The 22,844-nt window shown below is 42.6% G+C and overlaps 1 protein-coding gene across 3 annotated transcripts in view; it reads right to left on the reverse strand.

Annotated features, from left to right (window-relative positions):
• SLC7A14 (solute carrier family 7 member 14) overlaps positions 1–22,844 on the reverse strand; it is a 135,863-nt gene that overhangs the window by 39,278 nt on the left and 73,741 nt on the right. For all 3 annotated transcript variants that reach the window (XM_063621613.1, XM_063621616.1, XM_063621614.1), the window contains 2 exons: positions 2,524–2,760; positions 111–328 (listed from right to left, as the gene is read on the reverse strand). In XM_063621613.1, coding sequence (XP_063477683.1) covers positions 111–328; positions 2,524–2,760 — 455 coding nt within the window. The remainder of the gene's footprint in view (positions 1–110; positions 329–2,523; positions 2,761–22,844) is intronic.

Below are 22,844 nucleotides of genomic sequence, written 5' to 3' on the forward strand. Positions count from 1 at the left end.
GTGGTAATTATGGAACAGAACAGCATTTTCTTGAAAATATGTCTTAGGTTGGTCACAGGATAGAAGGCAGAATGTGTGACAGGAACACCAGGTGTTTGGAACAAACTTACCCCTGACCAGCCGTGGGGCAAGAACTGGCCCTCCGCCCAGTATTTCCCATTGATGAAGAAGAGGCCTGCGATCATGATGAACACCCACACTGCCAGGTTCAGCACATTGAGAACATTGTTGAAACCTACGGAATTCTTCACCCCCAGAGCAACAATGATGGTCACGATGACCGCGATCAACAGAGCCAGAAGGTCTGGGTATGATTCTTCACCTTTCCCTAGAGAGGAAAGACATGATTTGACATTGTCTGGAGGGAAGGAAGGGCCGTGCAAACTCCTGGTCCTACCCCAGTGCATCCGCACTCAGCTTTCAGAAGGGCAGCAAATTGAGAGGCCGAGGCAGGCAGATCACCAGGTCAGGAGATCGAGACCATCCTGGCTAACACAGTGAAACCCCGTCTCTACTAAAAATCCAAAAAATTAGCCGGGTATGGTGGCGGGCGCCTGTAGTCCCAGCTACTCGCGGAGAATGGCATGAACCCGGGAGGTGGAGCTTGCAGTGAGCCGAGATCACACCACCGCACTCCAGCCTGGGGGACAGAGTGAGACTCCAACTCAAAAAAAAAAAAAAAAAAAGAAGGGCAGTAAGTCTGTAAAAGGAACTCTGTGTGTGTGTGCACCTACACATGCCTATGCTGTAGTCCACAAGCAGATACAAGTGTCTATTTGCAAATGAGCAGGATTTGGTAGATAGGTAAGATGATGTGGTATCCTGGACCAAAAATTGGGCTATGTGGTGTGACAATTACAACAGTGCCTGTGGAACCATGGCACAGAACATTTGAAGTGGGAACCGTCCTGGAATATTTGGGATGTATATTTAGGTCTCACATGTTTGAAAATTGTTTCTATCTTCATTATTTTTAATTTTACAGTCTGTAAAATTTCCATCCCATTCCCAAACCTTTTCTTTATCAACAAATTTAAGAATGTGTGTCTTTGAAAATGATGGTAAGAGGGGTTTTCTGTCCTTTTGTGTATATGTGGTTGCAGAGAAAAAAATAACCAGTGAACACGCCCTGCCTGCTTGGTTTTGCCCAATGGCCAGTGGACTCCTGCCCTCTATAGAGTGGAAAAGGCACTGCCTCAGCTATCAGGGATCTTGAATTTCAGCTGTACTTTTGCCCATAGCCAGATGTGTGGCCGTGGGCAAGTTGCCTCATCTCTCTGGACCTCATTTGTAAAGTGAAGGACATGAATGACCTGATTTTGGAGGACTCTTTTAGACCTAAAATTCTATGCAATCAGTACACAGAACAGGTTTGTTCTTTATATTTTTATCTTGTCATGGTACTTGGGTGCTCAGCATTTTTGTCAGTTCTTTTGAGATAGGAATATCGAAGTTAGATGACTTGACACAGCCACAGAATCATTCCTTGGAAGTTCTGAGGCAAGATTTCAGAGCTTCCTCAACTATTGTTTAGCTTTCCTTGAATGTGAGTTTATCAGGCATCAAGATGGAGAGTGGCCGGGCGCAGTGGCTCATGCTTGTAATTCCAGCACTTTGGGAGGCCAAGGTGGGTGGATCACAAGTCAGGAGTTTGAGACCAGCCTGGCCAACATGGTGAAACCCTGTCTCTACTAAAAATACAAAAATTAGCTGAGCATGGTAGCTGAGTAGTAATCCCAGCTACTCAGGAGGCTGAGGCAGGAGAATTGCTTGAACCAGGGAGGTGGAGGTTGCAGTGAGCCGAGATCATGCCATTGCACTTCAGCCTGGGCAACAGAGCAAGACTTTGTCTCAAAAAAAAAAAAAAACAAACAAAAAAAGAGTGGATGGCAAATGATGGATGGAGCCTGAGGTCTCATGGTATTTGTTACACAAGCTTCTGATGGTTTAGCATTCACTGTTATATTACTCCTCCCTGACCTCTTCTAGGCTGGAATCCATTTTATTCATTAAATTTTTTTTCATTGAAATTTGGAAAAAAAATCTCATGAAACCACTGGAGAAATTGCTGACAGTTCTTTTTTTCCTGCATTGGTTTTATTTTTATATAGCTATTGACATGTGCATGTATGGTTTGTATCCTTTGACATATGACATTACATGAAAACATAATCCATGTTATTACAAGTTTCCCTAATCATCCTTTTAATTGCTAGCTACATAGTATTTGTTTGCAATTTACTTAGTCATTTGTCCCACTGTAGAATATTTAGGCTGTCTCTAACTTTTTGTTATTTTAAATAAGGCTGTGATGAGCATCTTTTTGTATAATGCTTCCATGGACATTAGAATTATTTTTTAAGGATGGATAGATTCATAGAGAAAGAATTACTTTGCAAAAGAAAAAGAGAGATATATTTAAGGTTTTTGATACATTTTGCCAAATTGCTTTCTGAAAGGAGAAATTATTTATGTGGCTCCGTAAGTTTGCATGCTGAGGGCAGGAGGATGTGGCAGTCTCACCCAGGCCATTGAGGGTTCCCACGCTGTCCGCCATCCAGCGGCTGATGGTGTGGTTGGCTAGTGAGTCAAACATGCTGCTCAGAGCACTGGCTCCGGCCGCAGTACCAATCAGGTACTCCAGGATCAGGTTCCAGCCAATGAAAAATGCCACAAATTCCCCAACAGTGACATAGCTGTAGGTGTAAGCAGATCCTGTGGTCTTGGGGACTCGAACTCCAAACTCTGCATAGCAGACACCTGCAAGGGACAGACATACACAGATGGTGGACTTCAGGAGATGAGCTGACATCCTGTGGCCAACAATCTTGGGTGGAAAATACTGAGACTCTCTAGGATTTCAGAACAAATACACAAAGTTTTATGTATATGAATTGATTCAGAGCCAACTCTTACCTCTTTCAACCTCACTTCTGAAAAATGCAAACTTGAATGACTAGCAAGGCAATCAGAACTAATTCTACTGAACTGTTGGAAATTGATCTTTATTTAGAAAAAATTCCACTTGTGTGTGTCTCTGTCATGTTCCTTAGGTGTCAGATATCCTGTGTGAACATGGGCCCAATTCATTACAACCCCCACCCTTGATGGCACCAGGGTTATATTATGCACAAACTTCTTCTCTTTCAGTTTATACATATTATAGAAGGTGCTCCTCATTTGAGAGTGATACTTTGAGCAATCTGTGAAAATGCTGTACTATATCTAGGGGGTAAATAAAAGATGCAAATATAAATAAATTACTAATTATTAACAAGGAAATTTAGCACATTCACAAAAGGTAATTTAACAAACACTTTTAGAGTCCTACCATGTGCATGGCAGGGTATGAAGCACTGGGTATAAAAAAGACAAATGGCGTATGCCCCTGCCCTTAAGGAGAGAGAGGCCATCAGTGCCCACTGTAGGCTGTGTAAGCTTGACAATGTAAAAATGTGTAACAATGAGAGGCGAGATGTGAGACATATACTTAGAGGGTTTTGAGGCATATGTAGGGGTTAATTGGATGAAGAAGGTGGAACATGAGGCAAAGACATGGCAGAGAGAGAGAGTATAAAGTATTTGGGTGGAGGGGAGTGTGCACTGAGGTATTAGGAGGAGATGAGGCTGGCCATGTAAGCAGAGCCATGTGTTTTCCTAAGTGAGTTCAGGGCCCACTTCCACCAGAATCATCGACTGAATCCTAATTGCAGGAGATAGGAATCAGGATGCTGCATTTTAACCAGCTCCCCAGGTAATGCATGTGCTCACTTTTATCTGAAATGCACTGGAATATTGCCTCATTCTTTGATGTAATTAGAGAATAAATTAGAAAGAGGTTGAGAACATACCAAACTTCTGGGAGTTGGGAGAGTTTCCTATTTTGTGCTAGGAATTCTGGGTGTGGGCCAGTGGGTGGGGCAACGAGTTGGACAGACATAGAACAGCTTGGAGGAAACATACCAGGGGTGGGATGTAGGAGGATGTAGGAGGGAACTCAAAGTCAACTTTAGCTTCAGTCCCAATTTTGTTAAGGGCCAACCCTGAGGTTCTCTCATCACAAACCAGGGAATAATAGTTCACTCTTTTGTGAATAAAGAGAGCAGGTTTCTTCTCATTTGGAAGGGGGTGAAATCAATGCAAAGAAGCAAAAACAGAGAAGTCAAAAGCAATGGCACAATAAATGATTCAATGCGATGTACTATCTCTTCCTGCCCCTCAGCTGCTTCAGTTGTCAGGATGTCTACATGGAAGAAGCACTGGACCAGTTAGGCTGGGCTCATGTTTCTACTCCACCCCTGTAGATTCAGCGTCCTTGTTTCTAAAATAAAAGTATTACACCAAAGACTCTCTTAAGGATCTCCTAACTCTGACCCTCTAGGATTCCATCTGTTATGTTGAACTTTGTAATTTTTTTGGCTGCAAAATCTATTGAGCACAGCTTAGCTTTTCTTTTATATCAGTTACAATATTGTTCAGTATTATGGAGATGCTGTCAGGGATAGTGAAACTGTTTGTCTCTACATTAAATGGCCCAGGCTGTTATTTATTTTGAGTTCCTATGTCAGCCCTCCTCCCCTTGCTTTGTAAATATAGCTTTCCATCTCCTTCCTTGATGTCAGACTGTCAGTTGTTACTTCTTGTTGCTGTCCCAGTGCTTACCTGGAGCAGTCAGACCACCTCTTTTCTAAATTGCTGCTTCCAACACCTGATATTTAAATTGTTAGAGTGAGTCCGAAATTAAGAGGAAATGGTCTTTGAAGAAAGGCCTGAAGAACTCTTCCATGGGGAAAGTATAGATTGTGCACGCATTAAATACAAGAACCTGATGATATTTTCTTGGATGCCGTGTGTTTTCAGGGTTCTCGGGAGTTGAGTTTGCACGTACGGATTAGGTTGCTCTTTCAGTGCCGTGTGAGGAAGGAAGTGAAGAGGCAACTCACTTCCCTGCTTTGGTATTGGATCAACAGCATTATCCAATAACTCCTATATTCTATGAGCTGATTCTCATCACCCGACTTTACCACCTGATATTGTACAAGATTTATAAGTAAAGTCTTTTCCAAATGATGCTTTTGAAGCAGGCATGGATTTGATTGCAAATTTAATTTGGAGAGCCAATATTATGGAATTTGTGCAATCAAACATTCTCTCCATAACATTCGATCTGACAAATTAAATTTAAAAATACCTGTTTTGCCACCAGAATACACTTGCCAAAGGTAATTAGCAAATAGCCAAGTCTTCATTAGGTCTTGTGAATGGACCAGTCCGTTGCTGTCTGAATTAGAGAAAGAGGCCCTGGCTGTGCATGGTATAAGGAGCATTTGGAATCTTAGTCATTTCCCGAGGTCCTGCTGGGGTCCTAATGACTATAGTTTGGGGAGAACGTGGGAAAATCGATCAGGCACTAACCATATAAGACAATTTCTGCTCCAAGAAATCATTGTTTTGGACACACTGTAAAAGATATTATAATATTTTAAAATCTTTCTGATTTGTTTGTATGGAGAAATTCAGACTTAGAGTGGGTACCAGAGAGCATCTAGCCTGGCATTGAAGCTCACTGGTGATAATTGAATGTTTACAGCCTCAAATATCCTGAGAAAAATGTTCTCATTCAACTATTTTAAAATATCTGGTATGTAAGAGAAACACATTTAAGAGTATCTTTCTAATTTCAATAAGAAATTAAAAGCATGGAAACAGAATTTTTTTTTTTTTTGAGATGGAGTTTCACTCTGTCGCCCAGGCTGGAGTGCAGTGGTATGATCTTGGCTCACTGCAACCTCCACCTCCTGGATTCAAGCCATTCTCCTGCCTCAGCCTCCCAAGTAGCTAGGACTACAGGCATGCATCACTATGCCTGACTAATTTTTGTATTTTTAGTAGAGATGGGGTTTTTCCATGTTGGCCAGGCTGGTCTCTAACTCCTGACCTCAAGTGATCCTCCTGCTTCAGCCTTCCAAAGTACTGGGATTACAGCATGAGCCACTGCACCTGGTGAAACCGTGGTTTTGATCCTAGATTATCTAGGGTTCTAGATTATTGAGTGTTGAGGGGCAAGTTACCCTCCTATGGATGAAATGAGACAGCCAATTAGATATGGTTTAGCGTCCCTTCTGGTGCCTCATTCTTTGGTTTTACAGCTAAAGTCAACTCTTAATCATCTAGTTAGTGAGGGAAGCCCTGTAGAAAATACTGTATGAACCAATGATTCTCAGTAAAGGTGGTACTGACTCCTAGGGGAATTTTGGAAATATGTGAGAGTGTCTATGGTTCTCACGATGATTGTGGGCACTCGTGGCATTAAGTGGACAGGGATCTGGGCTGTTCGTCATTCTGCAATGTGACTGACTCACAGAATGAGGCTCTGTCTTGTATCATATATGACTGCTGATGGCCCCAGTGGACATTCATTTAAGTACAAACCTGTTTATAATTTTTGAACTTGAATTTATCTCCATTTTACATGTACACACAAAGCGTTTTTTTATTTGCATGGATTTTTAGACATTGAATTTTCCAAGACTGCAACAGCTGGGTAAATTGAGAGACAGTTGTCATTTGTTTGGTTTGGAATTTACCGACTTGATCATCATTTTGGAAGACCATCATCAACAACAACGTTATTCATGGTCTTTCAGCATCAAATAACAGTCCTATATGAGTCTGCATTTGTGGAAGTTGTATTCACAGTGGTTCTACAAATGACCACAAACATCTGACGACTTCGTTGCGTCTCCTAATGTACGCATGCCCCATCATTCACATGTTGAAATAGATGTTGTTTTTATTCAAAATTACTTTCCTTTGATTTATCTTTCACACTCAGGACATAATTTTTTTTTTAAAAATTAAGTGCGTAGGAAGGTAACCATCTCTAGTTTTCATCCAGAATAGTAGAGGAGGCATTACAAAGTGTTTATTACCAAAAATGGATTTGGGTGTACTAGGGTAGAGAATCACTGTTTTAAATGAGAGATCAACAGTCGGGCGCGGTGGTTCATGACTCTAATCCCAGAACTTTGGGAGGGCGAGGCGGGTGGATCACCTGAGGTCAAGAGTTTAGACCAGCCTGGCTAACATGGTGAAACACCGTCTCTACTAAAAATACAAAAAAATTAGCCAGGTGTGGTGGCGGACGCCTGTAGTCCCAGCTACTCTGGAGGCTGAGGCAGGAGAATCGCTGCAACCTGAGAGGTGGAGGTTGCGGTGAACTGAGATTGTGCTACTGCACTCCAGTGGGGATAACAGAGCAAGACTCTGTTTCAAAAAAAAAAAAAAAAGATTAACATATAAATAATATTTACTTAATTTGGTGAATCCATTAAAAAATTTTGCCCCTGAGTTACCTTTCTAATCATATTTGCCTTATGCTATTATCAAAGTGATTTTACATTTTGTGGTTATCCACCAAGTGATTAGAGGGAGAGGCATATTGATTTCAAAAGTACTTATTGATATAGCTAGAGAGAATCAATATGAAATCCAATGTTTAGGTGCAGGCAGCCATCAGTGAGTGACTGCATGCTGCAGACCACATGACGGAAATTTTCCCTTAGTGTTGGTCAGAGATGAGAATTCTAAGTCCTTCAGAAATATAAAGGATTTATTTCAGCAGGACTAGAGGTAATAAGCCTGCAAGTCTGACACCTTTTCAATTACCTGCCATATAAATCTATTGTAAACATATTCCTATTTATATTTTGTCCCATTTCTAGTGTTTTATATTTCTATACCCAGAACTATTTGTGGTTAAATTGATAATTTGCCAGCCTAAAAATCAGTTAGAACTTGGAGTGAACTTCCACATTGAAAAGTGGGTTGGGACAAGGTACCGGGAGATTCTCGATTTGCAGTATTCTCTGTTAATCCTCTTATATGTATCCCAGATGATGTGTGATTTGGGGTTTCAGAAAAATATGGTTCTTTTCAATGTGAATTTCTTTTCAAGTTAGAGTCTATGGTTCATCATATATGTAAATAAAGAGCCAGCCTTAGGTTTAGTTCTTTCAGACAGCCTACATGCAATGTTGACCTTTCTAAACTGTGCTTAACAGAGCACAACCCAATAGCAAAGATAATCATGACATGCTTCTCCCTCTCTAATTCTGCTGAGTCACTTGCAGCCTACCCGGATTCCCTATTGCCCTTTTAGAACCAGGAGGCAAAACTTCTCCTTCCTAACAGGGTAAAGGAGAAAGACCCAGCTGGGAGTAAGCAAAAGGAGGAAAATTCTATTTTTAATTGGGGAAGCTTTTCCACTTAAGGGGGAAGTTATTGGGGGTACAGTTTCTATAATATGATGAATTCAATTATTATGTTGCCTGATCATAAGTGGAGAAAGGCTTCTCCACTTAAGACCTAAATTTCCCTCTGCATTTCACCAAAGAAAGCCATTAGATAAATAAGTACTTTTAAATAAGTGTACTTTCATCTGCAAGGATTAAATCTAGGGGTTATTCACACTTGAATGCCAATTACTCTACTTAGATAGACAGATTTTCCCATTAATATGTTACCTTACTTTGACTATTCCCTAACCTACTTATCAGCTAATTTAACAGTTTCCCAAATAACTTTTGACTTTCTAATTTCCTTCCTTTATTCCACACACATTGTTAAGTGGCTATGAAATGAGGAACTGCAATGAATGACAGAGACACAAATGGTAAGACAGATTTCCTGACCTTGAGGCATCTATATTTCAATCAGGAAAGAGTTTAATAAACAGCTGATTCCATGAGGCCAGTATTTAATACTATCGAGCATTTATGAGGTGTTCTTGGAGCTCAGTGCGGTGAGCGTGGTTCTTAGGAGCACGGTTCTTTGGTTGCTGTGGAAGCCCAGAGACTGGGGGAGGGAGCCTTTTAAGTTACTTCTTGGAGGATGGGCTGGGCTTTGCCAGTGAGAAAAAAAATAGAGGAAAGGGTGGTTTCAGGCAGATGAAAAGGTGTAGCTGGGCTGACACATGCAGGCTGCTTTGGAGATTGTGGAAGATGAGCCTGCAGAGGTGGACTGAGATCATGTGATTGAGGGGGTGGGACCTTTTTAACAGATGAGTGGACTAGCCGAAAAGGACTGTACGGTTCACCTACTTGTATAGTTTAAAGCTCTCTCTTAGCTGTAGAACTCTATTTTCCACACACAGTCTTATTTGACAGCCCGATACGTAAATAGGTAAAAGCAGGTGGCTCTGTTTGAAGGGGTGGGAGAACCGAGGCTGGTCTGTTCAAGGTCTCCTTCATCCCATACCTCCTCAAAGCCCCTGACCCTCCTCTGTGGATCCCTAGGGCTGTACTGAGCATGGGAATGGGAAGAGGTGTCAGTTGCTCATCAGAGTTGTTCTTTTATTTTATAGATGATGCAACTGAGCTCCAGATCTGAAGCTGTGTATTCAATTAATGGCAGAGTTTGGGCTAGAACTGAGGTCTCCTGATACCTAGCCTTAGGAGCTTTCTAATTCACTCATTCATTTATCTCATGCACTGGTAAGGGATCATCTCTATGTATCTATATCAGCTTTTAAAGATTCAAAGGTGAACAGGAAGAATACAGTCTCTTTTTTGTGGGCCTTATAGTATTATGGAGGAAACAGACCAGAAAACCAACCAGCCAGAAGGACTGTCCAAAGAGAAAGAGGCTATCAAGAATTATGAGAGGGAGTGGAGGCAGGTGTCCAAGAAAACAATTTGCCAACTTTACAGTTTCATTCAGGCCTCTGGGATCAGCAACAACTGGAGCGTTGCTCAGAGGTTCGGTCAGGCTGCCTTGAGTGGGCCATAGGTCTCTGATATCAGGCCCTATTAGGTGTTTTGCACATACTGTGTCTTATACTTCACACTGGGTAGGCAGGAAGGTTAGCAAATGGATGAGGTCAGTGATTTCTCTCATCCATGAAGTCAGTTCTTCCCAAGTGCCAACTATCTGCCATCTCCCAGGCACAGGATGGAATCAGCCATTGGGCTAATTCACTACTTAGGCCCAAACATGTCCTTAAGAAAGTCCTCGCCAAATATAGCATTTTGCTGAGTTGTTACTTATTTTCTTCTCATTTTCTTAAAACATTTCTGTTCCTTTTATAAAGCCACAGCAGGGCTAAGACATGCTGTATATGTAGCTATGGTTGCTAGTCCTGCCTAAATGTAGATGGGGAGTGGGGTATGAAGAGAAATCACAGGACCTCAGAGAGAAATGAAGTGTGAATTCTCTCAGAAACGTTTGTTTTCTCTGTGACACCGAGTTCCATATGGTGGGTAATGCAGTGTCCCCATTATTGCTGCCTTGAGAAGCAGGTTGCTGGGTCCTAAGAAACATCTATCCAGGCCCTGTCATGTGCAGCTGGACCCAGTGAACCTGCACTGATGTCCTCTTCCCGATGTCCTTGGTTAGCCAAGAAAACTGGGGGTTTTTCAGGGAGTGATTGGTCAGGTGCTCTGTCCCTTCAGCCTCACTGCTGCTGTCTCTCCTACTTGAGCAACCTCGGTCACTCCATCACCTGTCAGGGAAGCCCAGGCAATTTTTACAAATGTGTCTGAAGGAAAAGCAATTTGTCTGGGAATGCCTATGTTTCTTTGTGTCTAAGAAGAGACTTATGATTTCTCTGCCCAAGCAGGCGCCAGGTGGACAGTAACCACCTGTGTTTAGGGGACAGGCAGCATCATTAATCAGGGGTGTATGACACCATTAGTTATCGAACCTGACAGGGCTCCAATTAAAGTTGGGTAGGGAATAGAGAACTCCCAAGTCCTCCAAACCACAGCCCCAAATATATCAACATATAAATAGGTAGGAAATAAGTTGTCCTTTGAGTCAGAGAAGTCACCCCCCAAAACAAGACAAGGAAGTTTAATAATTTGTTGATTAAATGTAACCAGCTGGCCGGGCGTGGTGGCTCACACCTGTAATCCCAGCACTTTGGGAGGCCGAGGCACGCAGATCACCTGAGGTCAGGAGTTTGAGACCAGCCTGACCAACATGGCAAAACTCCGTCTCTACTAAAAATACAAAAATCAGCCTGGTGGGGTGGTGCATGCTTGTAATCCCAGCACTTTGGGAGGCCAAGGTGGGTGGATCACCTGAGGTCAGGAGTTCGAGACCAGCCTGACCAACGTGGCAAAACCCTGTCTCTACTAAAAATACAAAATTAGCCAGGCGTGGTGGTGCATGCCTGTAATCCCAGCTACTTGGGAGGCTGAGGCAGGAGAATCGCTTGAACCTGGGAGGTGGAGGTTGTGGTGAGCCGAGATCGTGCCATTGCACTCCAGCCTGGGCAACAAGAGCGAAACTCTGTCTCAAAAAAAAAAAAAAAGGACAAATAAAATTATTGCTATCTGTGGTCTGGAGCAGGTCAGCCAATTCATTGACCCTGTTTCCCTACCTGGAAAATGGTGATGGTGGTTATCTACTATGCAGGTTGTTATGGGTCATCAAAAGACAGGTGTTACAGTTCCTATGTTAGGTACTCCTTCAGTGGGAGCTTAGGGCTATTATTCATTGACAAGGAAGAGGAATCCCAGAGAGCTTTACTTAGCAGTAGCCTGTGGAGTATTTATACAGGAGCCTTTGCCTCAGAGTGGGATAAAACAGGTTGGAAGCAAGTATTGTTGGCTGATAGTTTTAGAGTCTCAGAGTTGGTAGGAAGATTAGAAATCATCTAGATTCTAGACCAAGCCCTAGGTGTGCTCGATGCACTTCTAAAACAGAACCTGGAGAAGTTTCTTCCTAGGTTTGAAATCTTTAATCTAGAAACTTCTTGTTCTGTTCCACAACTGCAATGAGAAATTGTGAGGGTGAAGAGAAGTTTCCCATTTTCTCACTCAACCTCTCTTTGTGAGACCTACTGCCTCTCATCCAGGGGACTCTTATAACTGGACTAAAAAGGCTTTGTGCAGAAAAGGAAAGGAGAGTTGGAACTGAAGTGACAACCAGCAATTCTCTCCTATCCGAATATTTCTCAACTCATCACTCTCGGGAAGTAGGCAGTGTCCCATTTCTAAAGCAGGTGAAAGTGGCACCAACAGAGATGACAGATCTCAGAAGATTCTGTGGGGGACAAGCCATACCCCCTGCCCTGAGAATATAATGGGCTGGGTTCAAGGTGAGTGCTGAGAGGACCCACCTGAGCCCTTGTGTGGCCTCCCCAGCCCAGATGAGGAGCAGGTGAAATGGGGGTTCCACTGGGAGGGGACACATCCTCAGAAGATGACCAGGGAGGGGGAGCCACAGCGAATCTTTTATGGGCCTGCACCTGCTCTCTGTGGGGGGCCTTCCCAAAGACATGAGAGACCGTTCATGACAGGGATGCCAACACACAGGGAGGGGAAGAACAGGGCCAGAGACTCCGGATTTAGGAGGCTTGCGGGAGAGAATCTTTTGGTGAGGTGGATTCGGTTACAGTGCCTACTTCTGGTTCTCCCCCATCCTGTGATACAAACTTCTACCACTTTCACCTCCTTCCTTCTCCTCTCCCCTTTTCTACTCCCTCACCCCTCAGAACTCTAGGCGGATTCAGCCTTCTATAGGACACACGTGTACAATTTGCATTTTATGGCGTGAGTGTTGCCACCTGCTGCTGGTCCATGAGGATGGAAGGCTGGCATGCACTGGGTAAACTGTGGCCACAGTGTCTTCTGTGCACAGCTGACAAAGATGGGGGTTACTGTTCTTCCGAAGAATCTCACCTACAGGGTCCTGATGGATTGTTTCTAGCTAAGTAGCTCCTACTGAATGCAACAGCAATGGTGAGTTTTGAGCTAAATTTTGAACAAGAGAACTCCAGTGAATGGAATAGTGACTCCCTTGGATACACTGGGGGGCTTCTTGAAAGAGGCTTTCCGAGGGTGGAGCCAAGATGGCCGAATAGGAACAGCTCCGGTCTCCAGCTCCCAGCCCCAGCGACACAGAAGACAGGTGATTTCTGCATTTCTGCTTGAGGTACTGGTTTCATCTCACTAGGGAGTGCCTAACAGTGGGTTCAGGACAGTCGGTGAAGCGCACTGTGCGCGAGCCGAAGCAGGGCGAGGCATTGCCTCACTCGGGAAGCGCAAGGGGTCAGGGAGTTCCCTTTCCTAGTCAAAGAAAGGGGAAACAGACGGCACCTGGAATATCGGGTCAGTCCCGTCCTAATACTGCGCTTTTCCAACGGGCCTGGAAAACGGCTCACTAGGAGATTGTGTCCCGCACCTGGCTCGGAGGGTCCTATGCCCACAGAGTCTTGCTGATTGCTAGCACAGCAGTCTGAGATCAAGCTGCAAGGCGGCAGCGAGGCTGGGGGAGGGGCGCCCGCCATTGCCCAGGCTTGCTTAGGTAAACAAAGCAGCCAGGAAGCTCGAACTGGGTGGAGCTCACCACAGCTCAAGGAGGCCTGCCTGCCTCTGTAGGCTCCACCTCTGGGAGCAGGGCACAGACAACCAAAAACTCAGAGAGAACCTCCACAGCCTTAAATGTCCCTGTCTGACTGACAGCTTTGAAGAGAGTAGTGGTTCTCCCAGCACGCAGCTGGAGATCTGAGAACGGACAGACTGCCTCCTAAAGTGGGTCCCTCACCCCTGAGCAGCCTAACTGAGAGGCACCCCCCAAGTAGGGACAGACTGACACCTCATTCAACCGGGTACTCCTCTGAGACAAAACTTTCAGAGGAACTATCAGACAGCTGAATTTGTGGTCTCACGAAAATCCGCTGTTCTGCAGCCACCAGTGCTGACACCCAGCCAAACAGGGTCTGGAGTGGACGTCTAGTAAACTCCAACAGACCTGCAGCTGAGGGTCTTGTCTGGTAGAAGGAAAATTAACAAACAGAAAGGACATCCACACCAAAAACCCATCTGTACATCACCATCATCGAAGACAAAAAGTAGACAAAACCACAAAGATGGGGAAAAAACAGACCAAAAAAACTGGAAACTCTAAAAAACAGAGCACCTCTCCTCCTCCAAAGGAACGCAGTTCCTCACCAGCAACGGAACAAAGCTGGATGGAAGATGACTTTGATGAGTTGAGAGAAGAAGGCTTCAGACGATCAAACTACTCTGAGCTACGAGAGGAAATTCAAAACAATAGCAAAGAAGTTAAAAACTTTGAAAAAAAATTAGAAGAATGGATAACTAGAATAACCAATGGAGAGAAGGGCTTAAAGGAGATGATGGAGCTGAAAGCCAAGTTTCGAGAACTACGCGAAGAATGCAGAAGCCTCAGTAGCAGATGCGATCAACTGGAAGAAAGGGTATCGCTGATAGAAGATGAAATGAATGAAATGAAGAGAGAAGGGAAGTTTAGAGAAAAAACAATAAAAAGAAATGAACAAAGCCTCCAAGAAATTTGGGACTATGTGAAAAGACCAAACCTACGTCTGATTGGTGTACCTGAAAATGATGGGGAGAATGGAACCAAGTTGGAAAACACTCTGCAAGATATTATCCAGGAGAACTTCCCCAATCTAGCAAGGCAGGCCAGCATTCAGATTCAGGAAATACAGAGAACGCCACAAAGATACTCCTCGAGAAGGGCAACTCCAAGACACATAATTGTCAGATTCACCAAAGTTGAAATGAAGGAAAAAATGTTAAGGGCAGCCAGAGAGAAAGGTCGGGTTACCCACAAAGGGAAGCCCATCAGACTAACAGCTGATCTCTCAGCAGAAACTCTACAAGCCAGAAGAGAGTGGGGGCCGATATTCAACATTTTTAAAGAAAAGAATTTTCAACCCAGAATTTCCTATCCCGCCAAACTAAGCTTCATAAGTGAAGGAGAAATAAAATACTTTACAGACAAGCAAACGCTGAGTGATTTTGTCACCACCAGGCCTGCCCTAAAAGAGCTCCTGAAGGAAGCACTAAACATGGAAAGGAACAACCGGTACCAGCCCCTGCAAAAACATGCCAAATTGTAAAGACCATCGAGGCTAGGAAGAAACTATAGCAACTAACGAGCAAAATAACCAACTAACATCATAATGACAGGATCAGATTCACACATAACAATATTCACGTTAAATGTAAATGGGCTAAATGCTCCAATCAAAAGACACAGACTGGCAAACTGGATAAGGAGTCAGGACCCATCAGTGTGCTGTATTCAGGAAACCCATCTCACATGCAGAGACACACATAGACTCAAAATAAAGGGATGGAGGAAGATCTATCAAGCAACTGGAAAACAAAAAAAGGCAGGGGTTGCAATCCTAGTCTCTGATAAAATAGACTTTAAACCAACAAAGATCAAAAGAGACAAAGAAGGCCATTACATAATGGTAAAGGGATCAATTCAACAAGAAGAGCTAACTATCCTAAATATATATGCACCCAACACAGGAGCACCCAGATTCATAAAGCAAGTCCTCAGTGACCTACAAAGGGACTTAAACTCCCACACAATAATAATGGGAGATTTTAACACCCCACTGTCAGCATTAGACAGATCAACGAGACAGAAAGTTAACAAGGATATCCAGGAATTGAACTCAGCTCTACATAAAGTGGACCTAATAGACATCTACAGAACTCTCCACCCCAAATCAACAGAATATACATTTTTTTCAGCACCACACCACACCTATTCCAAAATTGACCACATAGTTGGAAGTAAAGCTCTTCTCAGCAAATGTAAAAGAACAGAGATTATAACAAACTGTCTCTCAGACCACAGTGCAATCAAACTAGAACTCAGGATTAAGAAACTCAGTCAAAACCGCTCAACTACATGGAAACTGAACAACCTGCTCCTGAATGACTATTGGGTACATAATGAAATGAAGGCAGAAATAAAGATGTTCTTTGAAACCAACGAGAACAAAGACACAACATACCAGAATCTCTGGGACACGTTCAAAGCAGTGTGTAGAGGGAAATTTATAGCACTAAATGCCCACAAGAGAAAGCAGGAAAGATCCAAAATTGACACCCTAACATCACAATTAAAAGAACTAGAAAAGCAAGAGCAAACACATTCAAAAGCTAGCAGAAGGCTAGAAATAAGTAAAATCAGAGCAGAACTGAAGGAAATAGAGACACAAAAAACCCTTCAAAAAATTAATGAATCCAGGAGCTGGTTTTTTGAAAAGATCAACAAAATTGATGGACCGCTAGCAAGACTAATAAAGAAGAAAAGAGAGAAGAATCAAATAGATGCAATAAAAAACGAAAAAGGGGATATCACCACCGATCCCACAGAAATACAATCTACCATCAGAGAATACTACAAACACCTCTATGCAAATAAACTAGAAAATCTAGAAGAAATGGATAAATTCCTCGACAAATACACCCTCCCAAGACTAAACCAGGAAGAAGTTGAATCTCTGAATAGACCAATAACAGGTTCTGAAATTGTGGCAATAATCAATAGCTTACCAACCAAAAAGAGTCCAGGACCTGATGGATTCACAGCTGAATTCTACCAGAGGTACAAGGAGGAACTGGTACCATTCCTTCTGAAACTATTCCAATCGATAGAAAAAGAGGGTATCCTCCCTAACACATTTTACGAAGCCAGCATCGTCCTGATACCAAAACCTGGCAGAGACATAACCAAAAAAGAGAATTTCAGACCAATATCCTTGATGAACATTGATGCAAAAATCCTCAATAAAATACTGGCAAACCGAATCCAGCAGCACATCAAAAAGCTTATCCACCATGATCAAGTGGGCTTCATCCCTGGGATGCAAGGCTAGTTCAACATACGCAAATCCATAAATGTAATCCAGCATATAAACAGAACCAAAGACAAAAACCACATGATTATCTCAATAGATGCAGAAAAGGCCTTTGACAAAATTCAACAACCCTTCATGCTAAAAACTCTCAATAAATTAGGTATTGATGGGACGTATCTCAGAATAATAAGAGCTATCTACAACAAACCCACAGCCAATATCATACTGAATGGGCAAAAACTGGAAGCATTCCCTCTGAAAACTGGCACAAGACAGGGATGCCCTCTCTCACCACTCCTATTCAACATAGTGCTGGAAGTTCTGGCCAGAGCAATCAGGCAGGAGAAGGAAATAAAGGGTATTCAATTAGGAAAAGAGGAAGTCAAATTGTCCCTGTTTGCAGATGACATGATTGTATATCTAGAAAACCCCATTGTCTCAGCCCAAAATCTCCTTAAGCTGATTAGCAACTTCAGCAAAGTCTCAGGATACAAAATTAATGTACAAAAATCACAAGCATTCTTGTACACCAATAACAGACAAACAGAGAGCCAAATCATGAGTGAACTCCCATTCACAATTGCTTCAAAGAGAATAAAATACCTAGGAATCCAACTTACAAGGGATGTGAAGGACCTCTTCAAGGAGAACTACAAACCACTGCTCAGTGAAATAAAAGAGGATACAAACAAATGGAAGAACATTCCATGCTCATGGGTTGGAAGAATCAATATCGTGAAAATGGCCATACTGCCCAAGGTAATTTATAGATTCAATGCCATCCCCATCAAGCTACCAATGACTTTCTTCACAGAATTGGAAAAAACTACTTTAAAGTTCATATGGAACCAAAAAAGAGCCCGCATCGCCAAGTCAATCCTAAGCCAAAAGAACAAAGCTGGAGGCATCACGCTACCTGACTTTAAACTATACTACAAGGCTACAGTAATCAAAACAGCATGGTACTGGTACTACAACAGAGACATAGATCAATGGAACAGAACAGAGCCCTCAGAAATGATGCCGCATAGCTACAACTATCTGATCTTTGACAAACCTGACAAAAACAAGAAATGGGGAAAGGATTCCCTATTTAATAAATGGTGCTGGGAAAACTGGCTAGCCATATGTAGAAAGCTGCAACTGGATCCCTTCCTTACACCTTATACAAAAATTAATTCAAGATGGATTAAAGACTTATATGTTAGACCTAAAACCATTAAAATCTTACAAGAAAACCTAGGCAATACCATTCAGGACATAGGCGTGGGCAAGGACTTCATGTCTAAAACACCAAAAGCAATGGCAACAAAAGCCAAAATCGACAAATGGGATCTCATTAAACTAAAGAGCTTCTGCACAGCAAAAGAAACTATCATCAGAGTGAACAGGCAACCTACACAATGGGAGAAAATTTTTGCAACCTACTCATCTGACAAAGGGCTAATATCCAGAATCTACAATGAACTCAAACAAATTTCCAAGAAAAAAACAACCCCATCAAAAAGTGGGCAGAGGACATGAACAGACACTTCTCAAAAGAAGACATTTATGCAGCCAAAAAACACATGAAGAAATGCTCCTCATCACTGGCCATCAGAGAAATGCAAATCAAAACCACAGTGAGATACCATCTCACACCAGTTAGAATGGCCATCATTAAAAAATCAGGAAACAACAGGTGCTGGAGAGGATGTGGAGAAATAGGAACACTTTTACACTGTTGGTGGGACTGTAAACTAGTTCAACCATTGTGGAAGTCAGTGTGGCGATTCCTCAGGGATCTAGAACTAGAAATACCATTTGACCCAGCCATCCCATTACTGGGTATATACCCAAAGGACTATAAATCATGCTGCTATAAAGACACATGCACACGTATGTTTATTGCGGCACTATTCACAATAGCAAAGAGTTGGAACCAACCCAAATGTCCAACAATGATAGACTGGATTAAGAAAATGTGGCACATATACACCATGGAATACTATGCAGCCATAAAAAATGATGAGTTCGTGTCCTTTGTAGGGACATGGATGAAACTGGAAAACATCATTCTCAGTAAACTATCGCAAGGACAAAAAACCAAACACCGCATGTTCTCACTCATAGGTGGCAATTGAACAATGAGAACTCATGGACACAGGAAGGGGAACATCACGCTCCGGGGACTGTTGTGGTGTGGGGGGAGTGGGGAGGGACAGCATTAGGAGATACACCTAATGCTAAATGACGAGTTAATGGGTGCAGGAAATCAACATGGCACATGGATACATATGTAACAAACCTGCACATTGTGCACATGTACCCTAAAACCCTAAAGTATAATAAAAGTAGATATACATAATAAAAAAAAAAAAAAGAAAAAAAAAAAAAAAAAAAAAAAAAAGAAAGAGGCTTTCCCACCAAGGAAAATAGCAAGCGCCCTTGGCTGAGCTTATAGTATTTTGCCACATAAGCACTCTCCTAATTAAAATAATCTTAGAAATGCTTTCAAAGGAGCAGGTGTTTGTATCTATGCTTCACATATAAGAGAAACTCATTATATTGGTTATTTTTCTTTAAAAGTCTAAGAAATGATAAGCTAGGACATTTATAAACAAACTCTCAAGAGAAATTAATATAGCCAAGGGCTATTGTTGAATTTATTCCAAGTAGGAAATGTCTAAAGAGTTAATAAGATCTACAGATATATTTGTGCAAATATGTGTATATGCACATATATGTAAAGGTATACATTATATATATGTTTTCAATTACTTTGCAAGGGACTTTTCAGGGCCAGATCTATGAGAGTAATGAGTGGTGAAGAATAGTATATAAAATGTCTGTGATGCATGTTAGCAAATAATTGCTTTTCACATACATACTCATGACTTTTAACAAGGCACAGGCACAGGTTGTGTCCAGGACAAATGCATTCCTTGGGTTGTTAAATAAAGGATTCATTCTCTTGCTTGCTGTTTGCTCTTCTCCATGCTAATGCTACCCTTTGAACTGTGGTGTTTGCCTTCATTACACCCCAGAAGTTGCCATCTGTAACCCATAAGCTGTCAACAGAATGGCCTTTTATCAGTGTCCCTGCAGCTTGTGATGCAAACACTGATTCCCTCTCTGTTCCCTTGTATACGAATCTGTTCTTCCTTTGGTTTCACTCCCTTTCTTCTGCCCACTTCTTTTCTTTCTTCATCATCGCTTCTTATTTATCCATCTCCATCTGTGTGTAGTCATTTAACAAAGTTCTCCCTTCAGTTCTTTTCTCTCCTTGCACCCCTTGCTTTGGTGATCTCACCTCCTTGCCAGGGCAAGTGTCAGGAGCTCTTTGATTCCCTGGGGTGGCTGTGGCTCCTTGTCTGCAGCCTCTGTGAACTAGCAACATGAGGAGTGGGCCAGAGTGTTCAAAGTAGATGGCCTGGCACATGCAAATCTCCTGAGCTGCTGTGATCAGCGAGTTAGACTCCACTCAGAAAGTCTGCTGTGCAGACCTCTGAGAGCAAGGGCTGGTGCTTGGCATAACTCCTCTTCATGAGTTTTCATCAACATTCCTGTCTCAGGTGTTTATCCCATGGCTGTTGGCAGGTACCATGCCTTACTTATCTCTGCATCTCTAGCATCTATTTCAGTGCACAAAGTTGAGGCTGCTTAAGTATCACTTCTTCAGAAAAAGTACTTTGTCATGATACCTTGTTTATTTTCCTTTATAGCACTTGTCACTGTTTGTAATTATTATACATATTTATTTACTTGTTTTGAGGCACAGCCTATTAATAATGTGTTTTAAGGCATAGCCTTGTTAAAGGAGGCTGTTCCTATAGAGAACAGAATTCTTCTTGGGCATATACTTTCAGAGTCAAAAGCATGCTCTTTTCACAGGGTTCTTCTGGAGGAAAGTGAGTAGGAGGCAAGTCTACCCGTTTTTTTGCTAGGGGTGGACTGAGGAGCTTCAGCATTGGAACCAGGACTACTCATTTGCATTAAGAACCTAGCCTTGTTAGGCTGGAAACTGGCCAATACTCTTGGTAGTGGTGATAATAATACAAACATTACTGAGAATTTACTATGTGCATGGGCATATTAAGCACTTTACATACAAAAACTTAATCTTCACAAGATGGTTATGATGCAGAAACTATTATAATTTCCATTTGCAGATGATGAATCCAAGATCTCAACAGGCTATCAGGACTTCTCAACCTTTTCCACATCACATAACCCACCTTGAAAATAATATTTGGGCTAGGCACGGTGGCTCATGCCTGTAATCCCAGCACTTTGGGAGGCCGAGGCAGGTGGAACACCTGAGGTCAGGAGTTCTAGACCAGCCTGGCCAACACGGTGTAACCCCATCTCTACTAAAAATACAAAAATTATCCCTGCATGGTGGTGTGTGCCTCTAATCCCAGCTACCCAGGAGGCTGAGGCAGGAGAATCACTGGAACCTGGGAGGCAGAGGTTGCAGTGAGCTGAGATCATGCCACTGCACTCCATCCTGGGTGACAGAGTGAGAATCTGTCTCAAAAAAAAAGAAAAAAGAAAAAAATATATATAGTATGGGTATGGAAAGGATGTAATGTATAAAAGGGCAAGGCTGCTCACTAGCCTGGGGCCTATATCACTTTCCAGGTGTCCTAAAGCTGAAGGATCCATATCTTGGCACACCTCTAACTTTCAGCAACCTGTTTGGAAAGCTCTAGGGTTAAATGTATTTCCCAAGTCATACAAGGAGAAAATGGCAAAGCAGGGCTTGAACTGAGGCAGTTCAGCTACAGGGACTAATTGCACCTGGCTCCCAGATGCTAGCTGGGGTTAGGATGTGTGTTGGGGTTGGGGGGGAGTTGAGACAATAGGCCCTTCTTTACAAATCTTTCCCCTCCCTGGGTTGTTTTTCATGCAAACTAATGAGACAGGCAATCTAATTCAAATTCTTCATTTTTCAGAGGAGGAAACCGAGATCGGGACATGTGAATGACTTGCCTGAGGGCTCTGGACTGCTGAGGGTGAAAGCTGGAATTAGACCTCAGGTGTCCTGACTTCTGATGCAGGCCTGATTGTCTCTTGCGGCACTCACAATTATTTCATGTGTGCACGTCTTGTTTCTTCATATAGATATCAAGCCCTTTGTCTCAGAATTCTTTCCCATGTTCTGCAGCATCTCCTGCTATGCTGGGCCCAGAGAAGGTGGTCAGTCCCTCCCACAGCCATGCTAGGTGCTCATGGCATGCACTGTCCACACTACTAGGTGCTGCAGAAGATGTAAAAGAAGCCCAGGTTTTCCTGGCTTTGCTGGAGGAAACTCGTTATCACCATCGGCAATTTGAGAAACTTGCAAATTTCTATTAAAATGTGCTCACCTTCTCTGAATTGGTAACTGACATCCTTCCTACAGGGCTGTCAATTGATCCCTATATAGAAGAGCTACATGAACTTTACAACACCTTTCTCCTCACTGCTGACAGGTGACAGAAAGATGCTGAGCTTACAAGTCATCTTCATGACCTGATTTAGAGAAGTTTTGATCTGGAAAAGTGCTCTGCTAATCAATAGGGTGAGGTACAGGGTCTTTTGAAACCCCAATAAAAGTGAGCGTTCCTTGATTCATTTGGTTCTCTTTGGTGAGTTTTTAAATTTAGGGGTGGGCCGGGCACAGTGGCTCACACCTGTGATCCCAGTACTTTGGGAGGCTGAGGCAGGAAGATAGCTTGAGGCCAGGAGTTTGAGACCAGCCTGAGTAACATAGCGACACCTGTCTCTACAAAAATAATAATAATAAAATAAAATAAAATAAATAAATAAAGAAGAAGAAAGAAAATTAGTTGGGTGTGGTGATGCACACCTATAGTCTCAGCTACTGAGGAGGCTGAATTGGGAGGATCGCTCGAGCCCAGGAGTTTGAGGCTGCAGGGAGCCATGATCATGCTGCTGCACTTCAGCTTGGAGGACAGAGTGAAATCCTATCTCAAACATAAATAAATAAATAATAAATTTGGAAGTTTCTGTCTGTATGAAGCAGCATGGGGGTCATGGTCTCTGGAAGCAGGCTGAATCATATTTAGACCCAGCCTTTGCCACTGACCACCCTGTGGCTCTGGACAAGTCACCTAACCTCTTTGAGCCTCAGTTTTGTCATCTGCAAAATGAGTATGATAATGGCATTTATTTTGTAGGGTTTTTTTGGGATTATGCAAAT

The sequence above is a fragment of the Symphalangus syndactylus genome, chromosome 17, assembly GCF_028878055.3.
Source record: "Symphalangus syndactylus isolate Jambi chromosome 17, NHGRI_mSymSyn1-v2.1_pri, whole genome shotgun sequence".
NCBI classification, from domain to species: domain Eukaryota; kingdom Metazoa; phylum Chordata; class Mammalia; order Primates; family Hylobatidae; genus Symphalangus; species Symphalangus syndactylus.